Raw genomic sequence first — 12812 nt, 5'->3', positions numbered from 1 at the left:
AGCGCAGGCGGGTCTTGAGAGAGGCTGTGACGCAAAACGTATGCGTCGGCGCTTGTTTGTTTTCCGGCCTGTATTTTGACGTGCGCGTCGCGCTCACCTGTGGTGATTATTATTAGAGACACGTGAGTGATGCGCTGTGACGTGCGGGTTTGACACGGACATGTCCGGAAAAGAGACGGAGACAGGTTCATGGTCTTTCTAAGAGTTTCCACCGGATGTCAGGTGAGTTTTGGAGAAAATGCTGACTAGCTGAATGAGACAGCGATTGGTGATGCTAAGTCGCTAGCATAATTTGGCTAAGATATCTCTCTCTCTCTGTGTGTGTGTGTGTGTGTGTGTGTGTGTGTGTGTGTGTGTGTGTGTGTGTGTGTGTGTGTGAGAGATCAGGATGAACTGGATTTTCCCGTTGTCGAAGGGCTCCGGAGCGATTCCGCCTCTCAACAGCTTGCAGAAACAAAGGCAGCGGCAGATCGAGTCGCTCAAAGCCGCGCATTCCACGTAAGAACCCCTGACTCGCATGTCCTCGTGCCTGGAAACCCCCAGCTTCCGTTTCCACTGCCGGATTAAAGTCTTATCGTGTGTACTGATCACTCTGTTGTCACACCTGGGCCTTGTATACACACTTCCTGACCACTGTTTTACACACACACACACACACACACACACACACTTGAGACCGTACCTAAACCTTAGACCTTCTGGAACAGTATGTGTTTGAATGATGTCTAGATGACAGCGATAAATTTGATGTGGAATGCGGTTTAGATGGGACTGGAAACTCTTAATCACTGGACCGCGTGTGTGTGTGTGTGTGTGTGTGTGTGTTGATACAATGACCCCGGCATACCAGCATCGCTGAGATCCAGAAAGATGTTGAGTACCGGATTCCTTTCACCGTCAACAACTCAACCATCAGCGTCAACATGTGAGTAAGAATAGTTTCCCCTCATAATCCTGACCTTGATACGACTCGGGGTGCCAAAACTTAAAAAAAAAAAAATTCTACGCAGATTGCTTCCACCGCAGTTCCCTCAAGAGAAGCCCGTCGTGACGGTGTACCCTCCACTCGGTCATCACGCGGTGGACGGGAACAACGGCACCGTGGTCACCAGCCCCCTGATCACCAACGTACGTAATCTCCAGCGCGCTCTCTCACGCTCACACATGACGCTTTATAAACAATCACGTCTCACTTTCTCGTCTCGGCTGCAGTTCGGGATGCACTCGGATCTCGGGAAAGTGATCCAGAGCTTGCTGGATGAGTTCTGGAAAAGTCCGCCGGTCCTGATGTCCGGAGGCCCGTCCTTCCCTTTGTGAGTATTCCCTAGGGACGCAAAATTCCGGGAATTTTCAAGACTGCAAATGTACAAAGTTGCAGGTTTGTGTGGAACGACAGGGAACATAAATGTAGTTGGGGGGGGGATAAATCTTGCAGGATAATTTGAGTTAAAACAACCAGATTGAATGTAATTTGAGTTGAATTTCCACCTGCACTTTCATCACTCGCGTGCACACGCGCACTTCCTGCAGGGTTGCTGAGGCCACGCCCCCTACAGGCACTGTGCATTCCTTAATCATGTAAAATGAGTAGTTTATAATGATGTCATACACTGAACGAGGTATGTAGGTGTTTTACGAAAACTAAATCATGTGTACTACGGTAACATCTGGTTCTCTCTCTCTAACGGTTTCCCTCCCTCCAGCATGTACAAGCCGCCGCCGTACCCTGCGCAGAACTTTCATTTCGTCCCCGCTTTCCCAAGCCAGGACCCCCAGCGCCCCGGCGTCGCCGCCCCTCTCCCACCACCCCAGGGATCCGACCCACAGCAGGTGCAGAACCGTCCTCCTGTTCCATATGGGCTGATCTCAGACCTCCCACTCCCTGTCCCCATGTCCGACTCACAGGTACTGCGCTGCTCTTCTTTAAGCCCCTCCCCCAAACCCCCTCCGCATCCTTAATCATGCGATCACGTCTTTCACAGACTGGACTGAACGGATACATCTACAAGATGCCCGAAATCCCCGACTCGTTTCTGGAACTTTCTGAGATGAGGTAATGCACGGCCCTACCTGCGTAAACTGGGCGGGGCCTACTGAGTGTGCTGTCATCACCTGATATGCAAATTAGACACGGGATGATGTAGCGATTCTACATCATGAAACAAACCACATTTGTCATATATGATAATCATATTATAACTTCATTTGCATATTCATGAATAATTAATGAGCTGCCCCTGCACTGTGTGTGTGTGTGGGGCTGCAGTGTGTCTCAGCTGAAGGACATGAGCGATAATGAAGATGTGCTGCTGGAGTACTTTGCGTGTCTGCCTCAGCTTAAACAGGTCTCCAGCGATAAAGAAGACCTGGTGAACACCATCGTCACTGTGGCCAGTAAGTCACATCTGCACGTGTGTGTGTGTGTGTGTGTGTGTGTGTGTGTGTGTGTGTGTGTGTGTGTGTGTGTGGTTTAATTAACACACACTCTACTCACTGTGGAATGTCTGGTGGTTTGTGTGTGTACAGAAAAGAATCTGCAGCTGGAGCCACAGCTGGAAGGGAAGAGACAGGAGATACTGTACAAAGTGAGCATGCGCACACACACACACACACACACACTCATGTCATATGATCTCTTGTTGTGATTTGAGCATGAGCTCATTGTGTGTGTGTGTGTGTGTGTGTGTGTGTGCGTAGTATGAGCAGCTGACCCAGATGAAGTCAGCGTTTCAGACCAAAATGCAGAGACAGCACGAGCTCAGTGAGGTAAACACACACACACACACACACACACACACGACCACATACACACCCACGAGAGATTTTTTTTTCTCTCTCACACACATACACACCCACACACACACACACACTTGACCACATACACACCCACGAGAGATTTTTTCTCTCACACACACACACACACACACACACACGACCACATACACACCCACAAGAGATTTTTTTTCTCTCTCTCTCACACACACACACACACACACACACAGACACATGACCACATACACACCCAAGTTAAATTTTTTTTATTTACTCTTCAGAATATAGCTTTCTTAAAAAATCCTTTCTTTTCTTTCTTTTTTCTTCTCTCTTTCCTTCCTCCCCCACTTTGTTCCTTTCTCTCCTCTCTCTCATTCAGAGCTGCAGCCTGAGTGCCCTTCAGGCGAGGTTGAAGGTCGCTGCCCATCAGGCCGAGGAGGTGTCTGAGGAGACAGCGGAGAACTTTCTGGAAGGAAAGAGTGAGATCGATGACTTTCTCACCAGCTTCATGGAGAAGCGGACGGTACGGTCTCTGTGCTGTAGATGGTGTAGATGTTTTGCTGGCGGGTTTCAGAGAGCTGAGCGATCAGGTGCCCCTTTTCTCACCTTCTGCGATTTTGGTTTGTAGCTTTGTCACAGTAGAAGAGCGAAAGAGGAGAAACTTCAGCAGTCCATCTCACTGCAGGGACACTTTCCCTCTGCTCACTAGCATCACTACTGGTGAGTATAAATATAAACTATAAATAAATATATGTGGTTGGTTAGTTAGTGGGTGGTGAGGAAGGGCTGTGAGGGGTTTTCTGGTTAATTAGATTATTTATTTGGCTAATAGGTGGTTCTGTCAGTTAGATGAATAGTCGGATGCTGAGTGGGTAGTTATGGTTGGTTTGGCGGTTAGATGAATAGTTAGATGCTGAGTGAGTAGTTATGGTTGGTTTGGCGGTTAGATGAATAGTTAGATGCTGAGTGAGTAGTTATGGTTGGTTTGGCAGTTAGATGAATAGTTAGATGCTGAGTGAGTAGTTATGGTTGGTTTGGCGGTTAGATGAATAGTTAGATGCTGAGTGAGTAGTTATGGTTGGTTTGGCGGTTAGATGCTGAGTGGGTAGTTATGGTTGGTTTGGCGGTTAGATGAATAGTTAGATGCTGAGTGAGTAGTTATGGTTGGTTTGGCGGTTAGATAAATAGTCGGATGCTGGGTGGGTAGTTATGGTTGGTTTGGCGGTTAGATGAATAGTTGGATGCTGGGTGGGTAGTTATGGTTGGTTTGGCGGTTAGATGAATAGTTAGATGCTGAGTGAGTAGTTATGGTTGGTTTGTTAGATGAATAGTTAGATGCTGAGTGAGTAGTTATGGTTGGTTTGGCGGTTAGATGAATAGTTAGATGCTGAGTGGATAGTTATGGTTGGTTTGGCGGTTAGATGCCGAGTGAGTAGTTATGGTTGGTTTGGCGGTTAGATAAATAGTCGGATGCTGGGTGGGTAGTTATGGTTGGTTTGGCGGTTAGATGAATAGTTAGATGCTGAGTGAGTAGTTATGGTTGGTTTGGCGGTTAGATGAATAGTTAGATGCTGGGTGGGTAGTTATGGTTGGTTTGGCGGTTAGATGAATAGTTAGATGCTGAGTGGGTAGTTATGGTTGGTTTGGCGGTTAGATAAATAGTCGGATGCTGGGTGGGTAGTTATGGTTGGTTTGGCGGTTAGATGAATAGTTGGATGCTGGGTGGGTAGTTATGGTTGGTTTGGCGGTTAGATGAATAGTTAGATGCCGGTGAGTAGTTATGGTTGGTTTGGCGGTTAGATGAATAGTTAGATGCCAGTGAGTAGTTATGGTTGGTTTGGCGGTTAGATGAATAGTTAGATGCTGAGTGAGTAGTTATGGTTGGTTTGGCGGTTAGATGAATAGTTAGATGCCGAGTGAGTAGTTATGGTTGGTTTGGTTAGATGAATAGTTAGATGCCGAGTGAGTAGTTATGGTTGGTTTGGCGGTTAGATGAATAGTTGGATGCTGGGTGGGTAGTTATGGTTGGTTTGGCGGTTAGATGAATAGTTAGATGCCGGTGAGTAGTTATGGTTGGTTTGGCGGTTAGATGAATAGTTAGATGCTGAGTGAGTAGTTATGGTTGGTTTGGCGGTTAGATGAATAGTTAGATGCTGAGTGAGTAGTTATGGTTGGTTTGGCGGTTGGTTAGACTGGACAGTGGGTTTGGTAGGTTAGGTTAAGGAATTGCTGATTAGTCTGGTAGTGAGGTTTGCGGGTGATAATTAAATGGTTATTTGGTGTTTATCACTAGTGAAATATTTGTTTAGATTGGAGATTAGTTTTAATTAGTCTATTAAAAGATTAGTCATTAAATTAGCAGCAGATTTAAACGTACATGTTATGTAATGTAAATGGATTGATAGAAGCTGATTAGTTGGATGGATGGATGGATGTATGGATGGATGTTGCATTTAGTTCTGGTTAATTCTTTTATAACTAGTAAAACTAACTAATACTCTAACTTTTTAAAAGTTTCACTGGTTTTGTATAACTCTTTTTGCTTCCAGGTTTGCATACTAAAGCAGAATGCTCCGCCTCATTGCACAAACACGCAGCATCGCAGATCCAAACTCCTCCTGCAGGTGGCGGAAGCTGATGCTGAATTTAGCGCTTACAGAACCCCCGGGCGTTTGTCTGGTTTGAGACCGGGTTTGGGCGAGGCTGTAGCAGAGTTCTCATTAGCGCACACTTTAAATACTGTCTATGGATGGCTTTGGGTTCGGACCGCACTCACACTCACACTCGACTCCAATGAGAACATTTTCGCCGACGCTGCCGGATTAACCACGGGGGGAAATACTGTATTTGATAATGTTGATCTTTATTATAATCAGACAATTGTATTATAAGTTTATTTAATTTGATAGACTAATAAAATATTTCCACGTATCACTCTGTCACACGTGTCTGCTTTTTTTTGTACCTTGTGCCTCTGCAAACTGGACCTTTTTTTGAAGATGAGGAATCCCTGCATCCGTGTTCCATCTACCAGATCTTCTGATGCCCTGGTGCACTGGAACAATTCTGGACCAGTCCATTCAGCTTTTCAAATCCATGAGAGTTCCCTGAAAAGTTCCAGAAACTGTGGAAAGAACGCATCTTGTGGTGCACTAAAATACCTTCACATCAGGAGAAATCATCATCATTGTCTTGATCACTCACAATAGAAGGTTCCATCATTCAGCTCTTTCACAGTTCCTTCTAATGCTCCTTTGCAAGCTTCCTCCTCTGATAGCCATCTTGTATCTTCGCTGACTCACAACATGCTAATTAGCATTCAAAGTGTGACCAAAAGTATTGGAACATCCGATTTTCCCAGCCATGTGTGGTTCTTCCTCAAAATGTTATGCAGGAGTAAAATAATGTTCCTTTTGGAGCTAGGAGACCCAAACCTGTTCCAGCATGATAATGCCCCCCTGTGCACAAAGCCAGCTCCATGAAGATAGATAGGTTTAAAGATCTTCCGCTATAGAGCTCTAACGCTTGAAGATGTTTGGGATGAATGAACGCTGACTGCACCACAGGTCTCCTCACCTTCTCACCTCCATCACTACCTGAATATACTAACACCCTTGTGGCACACAATCTAGTGGAACATCTTCCCAGAAGAGTGCAGGTTTTTATAAGAGCTCAGGTGTCCACAAACTTTTGGGTGAAAAAAACCAACAAAATAAACACGTTATACATGAGTTTATTCGAAGGTGGTAGGGTTTTGAACATACAGTGTATCGGGGTCAAAGTTCATACAGTAGCGTATTGTAGTGTGTACACACGAATATAGTGATGTGTGTTTATATAAAGATTTCACGTGTCCTGCTGCATCTGGGTAAAATCCCATCTTGTGGGGTTTAATGCCAGATTTGGGAACTGGGAACTGGGAATTTATGCAGTATTCTAAAGATGATCTACAGCTTTAATGCTAACGTTGAATAAACGGCTAAATTTGAGTTGAAGAAAGTTCTACCAAGTCTAACCAGGTTCCTCTGCATACATCCACATCGCAAAATTCCAGCAAGACTAGAAACTTTCCACAGGAATTCATAGGAATAAACTGGGAATTTCAACCAAAAAAATAAAAATAAATAAAAATCTTGCAGGATAATTTTTGAGTTAAAACAAGCAGATTAGATTTATAAAGAACATCTTAATTCTTTTTCTCCACAGTATCTGTGTAAAGCTGCTCTGAGACGATGTTTATTGTTTAAAGCGCAACACAAACATCAATTGAACTGAATGTAATCTGTGTTAAAATGTCTACCTGCACAGGGTTACTGAGGCCACGCCCCCTACACACACCGTGCGTTCCTTAGTGACGTCACACACACCGTTTCTATAATCCTGCACATCAAAAAATGCTAATTTATGTAAATTACATAAACATTACATACATTTCTGTTGTAATCGTGCGTGTGCAGCAAAACGAACGATTACAACAAAATAAAAAAAGTTAAAATCTGTAGTTTGCAAATCAAACTAAATGTTTATGATACAGTTTATATCAATTTTCTTCACATTTCTAATTATTGTTTTGGTTAGTTGGAATATTTCCAAAATTTCCCAGATGAAGTTCCCATGGAAAGTTCCTGGAAATTTACCACACACACACACACACACACACACTGGAGACGATGAGTGCTGGTCCACCACACTGAGGTTGAACTGAGGTTCTTGTCAGTAAAAACGTATTCGGGTTTTGTGGAGAGAGAATTACTGAGGTAACATGACCTTCAGAACACGACCTTCAGAACACACACACACACACTAATATTTACGTGAGAACACGCACCGTTTCATGCCGTCGAATAGAACCGTTCTTTCCTAAATGATCTTCAGCACCATGGATATGTTGGTTATTTTACCACAAACGCCCGTTAGCGCTCAGGCTAACACGCTCCTCTGAGGTAAAATTAATCGAGATGTTCAACGTGGCCACTTCAGGTTCTGGTTCTAGTTTGTAGATTTTGTTCGCTTTTTTTTCCTCGTAGCATCAACCTAGGAAGCACAGACACTGTAGGGCCAAAAGTATTGGGACACCCCACTTTTCCACTCATATGCAGTTCTTCCTCAAAATGTTCCCACAAACTCAGAGGCACACGAGTGTATTGGACGTAGTGAACGATTTATTCACTTTAAACGATTCTTCAATGCGACTCGGGAGAACGAGTCGTCTCAGAGAGTGATTCCAGTCGCAAAAAAATTATCCGTAGGTCATGCACAGGAAACAGAATTGAGTCGTTTACCTCTCGACTCTTCTGATCCGAGTCGTTCGTTCTTTATGTGACTCCCGTAGACGATTTGCAGGAGATTAATGAAGTGAACTGAACTAAATGACTCAAAAAAAAGATTCATTCATTTCGATGAACCAGTTTTGAAGGAACCGAGTCACTAAAATGATCCGATCTTCTCATCACTATCTGGATGCTGAGGCTTTTAAACTACGAGACTCAAAACTCTTCCAGCATCACAATGCACAGCTCCATGAAGATCTGAGTTGGAAGATGTGGAAGATCTCCAAACCTATTAAACATGAATGAATTGAAGAGAAAGTGATCTACACGGACCGTATGAAACTTCTGTTCTGGTCTTTACAAACATTTGGTCATATAGTGCAGCTGGTTTGGATTTCGCTTCAAGAGGAATCGGATGAATGTTGTCCAGTAAACCATTACAGACCATTAAGAACTAGTGGACATGTCTACTGGTCTCTGATTATTACTTGCAGCAGGACGGGGGTTCAGGGAAAATTGGCTGATATGTGAATGAAGCAGCAACCGGCTGAAAAGATCTGTTGGGTGATGGTTTTAAAATCAAACCCACAGAAGGAGTTTGTGCTCGTAAATATTTACAATTGTTTTAAAATGCTAATAAATAAATTTAAATAGTTTTTGTGGTGAAATATATAATATACAGTAAGCACCAGTCTAGTTATCGGCTTTTCGACGGTCCCTTTTTTCCCGCCTTTTTGTTTCAGGCGTACGCCGCCTCATCCAGATGGCCGTCTTTTGCGTCATCGCACGAGCTGGAGGCGTGGCTGCTGAGGTCAGCGACGCCCGACTCAAGATCGCTGCAGACCGACAGATCGTCTGCGTCGATGTTATGAACCATCATCTGTGATTTCAGGGGTAATGTAAAAGAAGGGGTGTGTTTTTCTGTCCCGGGGGCGGGGCTTGTGCAGGTGTCGTGATCCTGATGGTTGCTGATCTGGTTTCCCTTCGTCAGCGTGTGGTACGGACGTTCAGTCGCACCGTTCGTCTGCGGTTTTCTCGCCTGTACCAGAAGAGTGAGTCTCTACAGCAGGGGAGAGAAGAAGAGTTAGAAGAAGAGCAGTTATGATGAAACCTCATCAATATACCAGGGTTCCCCAAACCACTCCCCTTCCTTTTCCCACATTTGAAACGGCCCTCTGAACAATGCGAGAGACAAAATGTCATTTTAAATGTTTTTCTCATATCATATCTGTATCTGATAATGAAGATTAGCTTTCAAACTGAAATGTTCCTCAGTTATTAATTGAGGTCGAGAAACCGATTGCTTGAAATATCAGCAAAAATCCATACCGATAGTTTTTCCGGCTTCCCCTGTCATTACGAGAGCGGCCTCTAGAGGCAAATCGCTGATGCCACGTTTTTTTTTTTTTATTATAGACATGTGACTGCATAGAGGGCGCTATATTATATTTATTACTTATAATTTATGGTTTATATAATTAGATTTATTAATGAATATATTCATATTTATATAATTTAACACGTTTATAAATCAGTAGTTTTTTTTGTAATTAAGTTCAGTACTATTTTTCATAGCTAGCTATCGTATCGATAAAATCCACTATCAGTCAACCTCTAATTATTAATGTAACCTAATTATTAGTTTGATTCACCCACCAACCGTATACACATGCTCTTTTAATGGGCTCTTAAAAAGCAATTAGCAGGCAAAATAAAACCATTTTAAATCATAATAAAATCTCCACAATTATACCGGTAGTCACAGACCCCATTAAAGAAAGGAAACATTATGTGGCCCTCACAGAAAAAAGTTGGGATGCCAGATCAGAACATGACAACCTAGAAGGGGGCGTGGCTAATTGTGTATCTAAGAAGTGTGTTTCAGCGAGTGTGTATGCCTTGTCCATCGCCGGTCTTCTGGGGTACCTCCTGGTGGGTGTTAAGCTCCTCCTCCAGCTGCTGTGACTCCTCCTTCACGGCCGTCAGCCAATCGGAGGATGACTGGTACGAGGCCCTGCCCCTTTCCAAAGAACTGTACATGCCTTTCCAGAATCTGCAGTCACACACACACACACACACAGGAGATACATTAAAGAACTACTTAAACAAACTACCCTTCCTCTCTCTCTCCCTCTTTCTTTCCTTCCTTCTTCTGCACTCACTTGAAGCAGTAGGGTGTAGTCAGGGGTCTCAGCACACCCTGAGTCTGACCGTGGTCTGATCTATACAGAGGATTGATGAACTCGGATCTGTTTTCCCAAAGACACGGCCACACTGAGTGAGTCCTCTCCCGTAGCCTACACACACACACACACACACACACACACACACACACACACACACACACACGTACAGCTCAATATTCGAATGTTAGATCCGAACGTTTTTCCCATGTGAGCGTTCTGACCTCAGGTCCCGACGTTCCCTCTGGCTGTTGGAGATGAAGTTTCCGTACTGGCAGGAGTGGACGTGTGTGTGCAGCTGCAGGAGGAAGCGCTCGTTAAACTCGAAGGCACAGGGGAACTGCTCCATCAGCTGCCAAACACACTCCAGGAACTGGTCCATCACAGGGGACACCTCTTTAGGGTCTCCATCCAGGTGAGCGTACCTGCAGGGGTTCCAGATGACTGGTTTATATCAGAGAAACCATGGTAACTAACAGAGGTGTGTAATGTGGTCCTATGCAGTTCCAATGAAGGAAAAAATGGAATTTTTTTTTTTGGTGTGTGTTGTACAGATGTTAAAGATATACAGTTTATATATTCCAGTGAACAGATGTGGTTTAATGTACAGTTAATTAAAGGTAAGGATGCTGAGATGTTCCAATATACAGACGTTTACATGTGTAAGTATGCAGATGTTTTGATTTCAGTTTTGCAGATATTTAAATATAAGGATGTACAGATGTTTTTAGTTATGGCTGTTTTCATGTGCAGATGTTTTGATGAACAGAATTTTTAATATGCAGATGTTCTGAGGTACAGATGTTTTCATGTGCAGATGTTTAGATGAGCAGATGTGTGTACAGATGTTTTAAATTGCAAATATTCAGATGAGCAGATGTTTTGAGGTGCAGATTTTCAGGTGTACACACGGTTCAATGTTTGGATGTTTCAAAATACAGACAGTGAATTTACAGATGTTGTGAATGCACAGATGTTTTAAATGTACAGGTGTTTTGAATATACAGCTGTTTTGAATGAACAGATGTTTTAAATGTACAGATATTTTGAAGTAGATGATTACATGTACATGTTTTGAATGCACAGATGTTTTGATATACAGATGTTTTGAATGAACAGACGTTTAGAATATACAGATATTTAGATTTACAGATGATTACATGTACAGATGTTTTAAATGTACAGATGTTCAAACCTGTGTGAGAACTTGTGTCCAAACGATACCCAGTCTTTCTCTATCAACACCTGCAGAGACACAATCAGAAGTCCAGATGTGTTTGTTAGATTTGCACATTATTACACTGAGAGCACTTTTGAACCCAAAACCACCTGGTGCGAGGAGCTAGAAATGAGGCAAAGAGTGGGCGGAGCTTCACTTTGACATCATTTGTTTCTGAGTGTCGTTTTAGCATAAATGTGAAATATCATACATTTTCTCTCTATGTGTATAACATGTTGTGTAGTAGACCTGAGTGTGTGTGTGTGTGTGTGTGTGTGTGTGTGTGTGTGTGTGTGTGTGTAAACGTTGCGTATTAGACCCGAGTGTGTGTGTTTGTACCATAAATCCTTTAATGGTTCTGTAGTATGGGTCCAGGAGAACGCTGGCCACAGAGCAGGCCTGAGCTGTCCGATCCCATCCATCAGAGCAGTGCACTAACACACTCACCCCTTCCTCTGCTACAGCCTGAACACACACACACACACACACACACACACACACACACAATGAAATTAGGCTTACAGAGGGTCTTGGTCTCCACCCACCCACACACACACACACACACACACACACACACACACACACACACACACACACACACACACATTTAAATGGAGCTTTCAGAGGCTCTGAGTCTCCACACACACACACACACACACACACACACACACACACACACACACACACACACAAACACACACACAAACACACACACACCTTGGCGATGAAGACGCCGGCATCCAGCACTGCTTTAATGTGTTTGAGCCAGCCGGAATTCTCCAGACCCCACAGGAAGTCCCCCATCGATGGAGACCTAAGATCCCCGACTGCAATGTAGGTTTTACACACACACACACACACAAACACACACACAGACACACACACACAGACACACACACACACACAAAAACATGCTATCAACTCTATGCTAATGCAAGGCACTTTTGCAGGCACTTGAGGATGATGTCACGGCACGGTAATGACATCACTACACACCATCAACAAGTTTCTGCTGGCTGCTCCTCATCACGTGGATGTTCTCGATGCCGATGAACTGCAGCCTCATGTTCATGTAGTGATCCTCGTTCTCGTAGCCTTTTCCTGCCGCCCGATTCGCCACTGCGTTCAGCTACACACACACACACACATCAGCTTTTAGACACTACACACTTACACAACACTCTGATGCGTTGGCGTGAGCTCTCACCTTCGGCCGCGTGTCCACCACGTACATGTACTCGCTGGCGGGGTTGGACTTCCTGATGGCCTGCAGCATCTGTTCATCCTCCGGAGAACGAGTGCTGAAACCGGAGAGGGGCTGACTGCTGCGACACACTGCGGCCTGCAGGGGGAGTAGGAGGCGGAGAT

General features: G+C 44.1%; 2 protein-coding genes across 4 annotated transcripts in view; one reads left to right on the top strand and one right to left on the bottom strand.

Moving 5' to 3' along the window:
• Positions 1-53: 53 nt before the first annotated feature.
• On the top strand, positions 54-5703 carry vps37a (VPS37A subunit of ESCRT-I). 2 transcript variants are annotated; one of them, XM_046842925.1, is made up of 13 exons: positions 54-222; positions 388-498; positions 851-925; positions 1011-1128; positions 1213-1313; positions 1704-1905; positions 1983-2053; positions 2267-2394; positions 2527-2585; positions 2698-2766; positions 3152-3295; positions 3401-3492; positions 5322-5703. In XM_046842925.1, exons 2-12 carry the CDS (start codon positions 389-391, stop codon positions 3479-3481), a joined length of 1158 nt encoding a protein of 385 aa, XP_046698881.1. In that variant the 5' UTR covers positions 54-222; position 388; the 3' UTR covers positions 3482-3492; positions 5322-5703. The 2 variants fall into 2 exon arrangements, with proteins under 2 accessions (XP_046698881.1, XP_046698880.1); XM_046842924.1 differs by having other exon boundaries at positions 383-498.
• Positions 5704-6489: 786 nt separating this feature from the next.
• The window catches only part of mtmr7b (myotubularin related protein 7b), a 10097-nt gene continuing 3774 nt past the window's right edge, over positions 6490-12812 (bottom strand). The window contains exons 6-14 of one of the 2 annotated variants that reach the window (XM_046842922.1): positions 12652-12786; positions 12441-12573; positions 12162-12271; positions 11784-11909; positions 11421-11470; positions 10450-10650; positions 10205-10339; positions 9969-10095; positions 6490-9102 (exon numbers count right to left, since the gene is read on the bottom strand). In XM_046842922.1, the coding sequence (XP_046698878.1) occupies positions 8782-9102; positions 9969-10095; positions 10205-10339; positions 10450-10650; positions 11421-11470; positions 11784-11909; positions 12162-12271; positions 12441-12573; positions 12652-12786 (1338 nt within the window). In that variant the 3' untranslated portion in view covers positions 6490-8781. Of the gene's footprint in view, positions 9103-9940; positions 10096-10204; positions 10340-10449; positions 10651-11420; positions 11471-11783; positions 11910-12161; positions 12272-12440; positions 12574-12651; positions 12787-12812 lie in introns of both variants that reach the window. The other variant, XM_046842923.1, reaches the window with a different exon arrangement.

The sequence above is a fragment of the Silurus meridionalis genome, chromosome 28 (assembly GCF_014805685.1).
Source record: "Silurus meridionalis isolate SWU-2019-XX chromosome 28, ASM1480568v1, whole genome shotgun sequence".
Taxonomy (NCBI): Eukaryota; Metazoa; Chordata; class Actinopteri; order Siluriformes; family Siluridae; genus Silurus; species Silurus meridionalis.
Note: the sequence above shows the minus strand (reverse complement) of the source record. Positions and strands in the feature narration are given on the sequence as shown.

Excerpts from the sequence above, each read along its gene's own strand:
- vps37a (XM_046842924.1), top strand. The coding sequence starts at position 190 with ATGGTCTTTCTAAGAGTTTCCACCGGATGTCAG. Across the intron at positions 2,054-2,266 it reads CTGGAACTTTCTGAGATGAG|TGTGTCTCAGCTGAAGGACA; the intron begins GTAATGCACGGC and ends GTGGGGCTGCAG. Across the intron at positions 2,395-2,526 it reads CACCATCGTCACTGTGGCCA|AAAAGAATCTGCAGCTGGAG; the intron begins GTAAGTCACATC and ends GTGTGTGTACAG.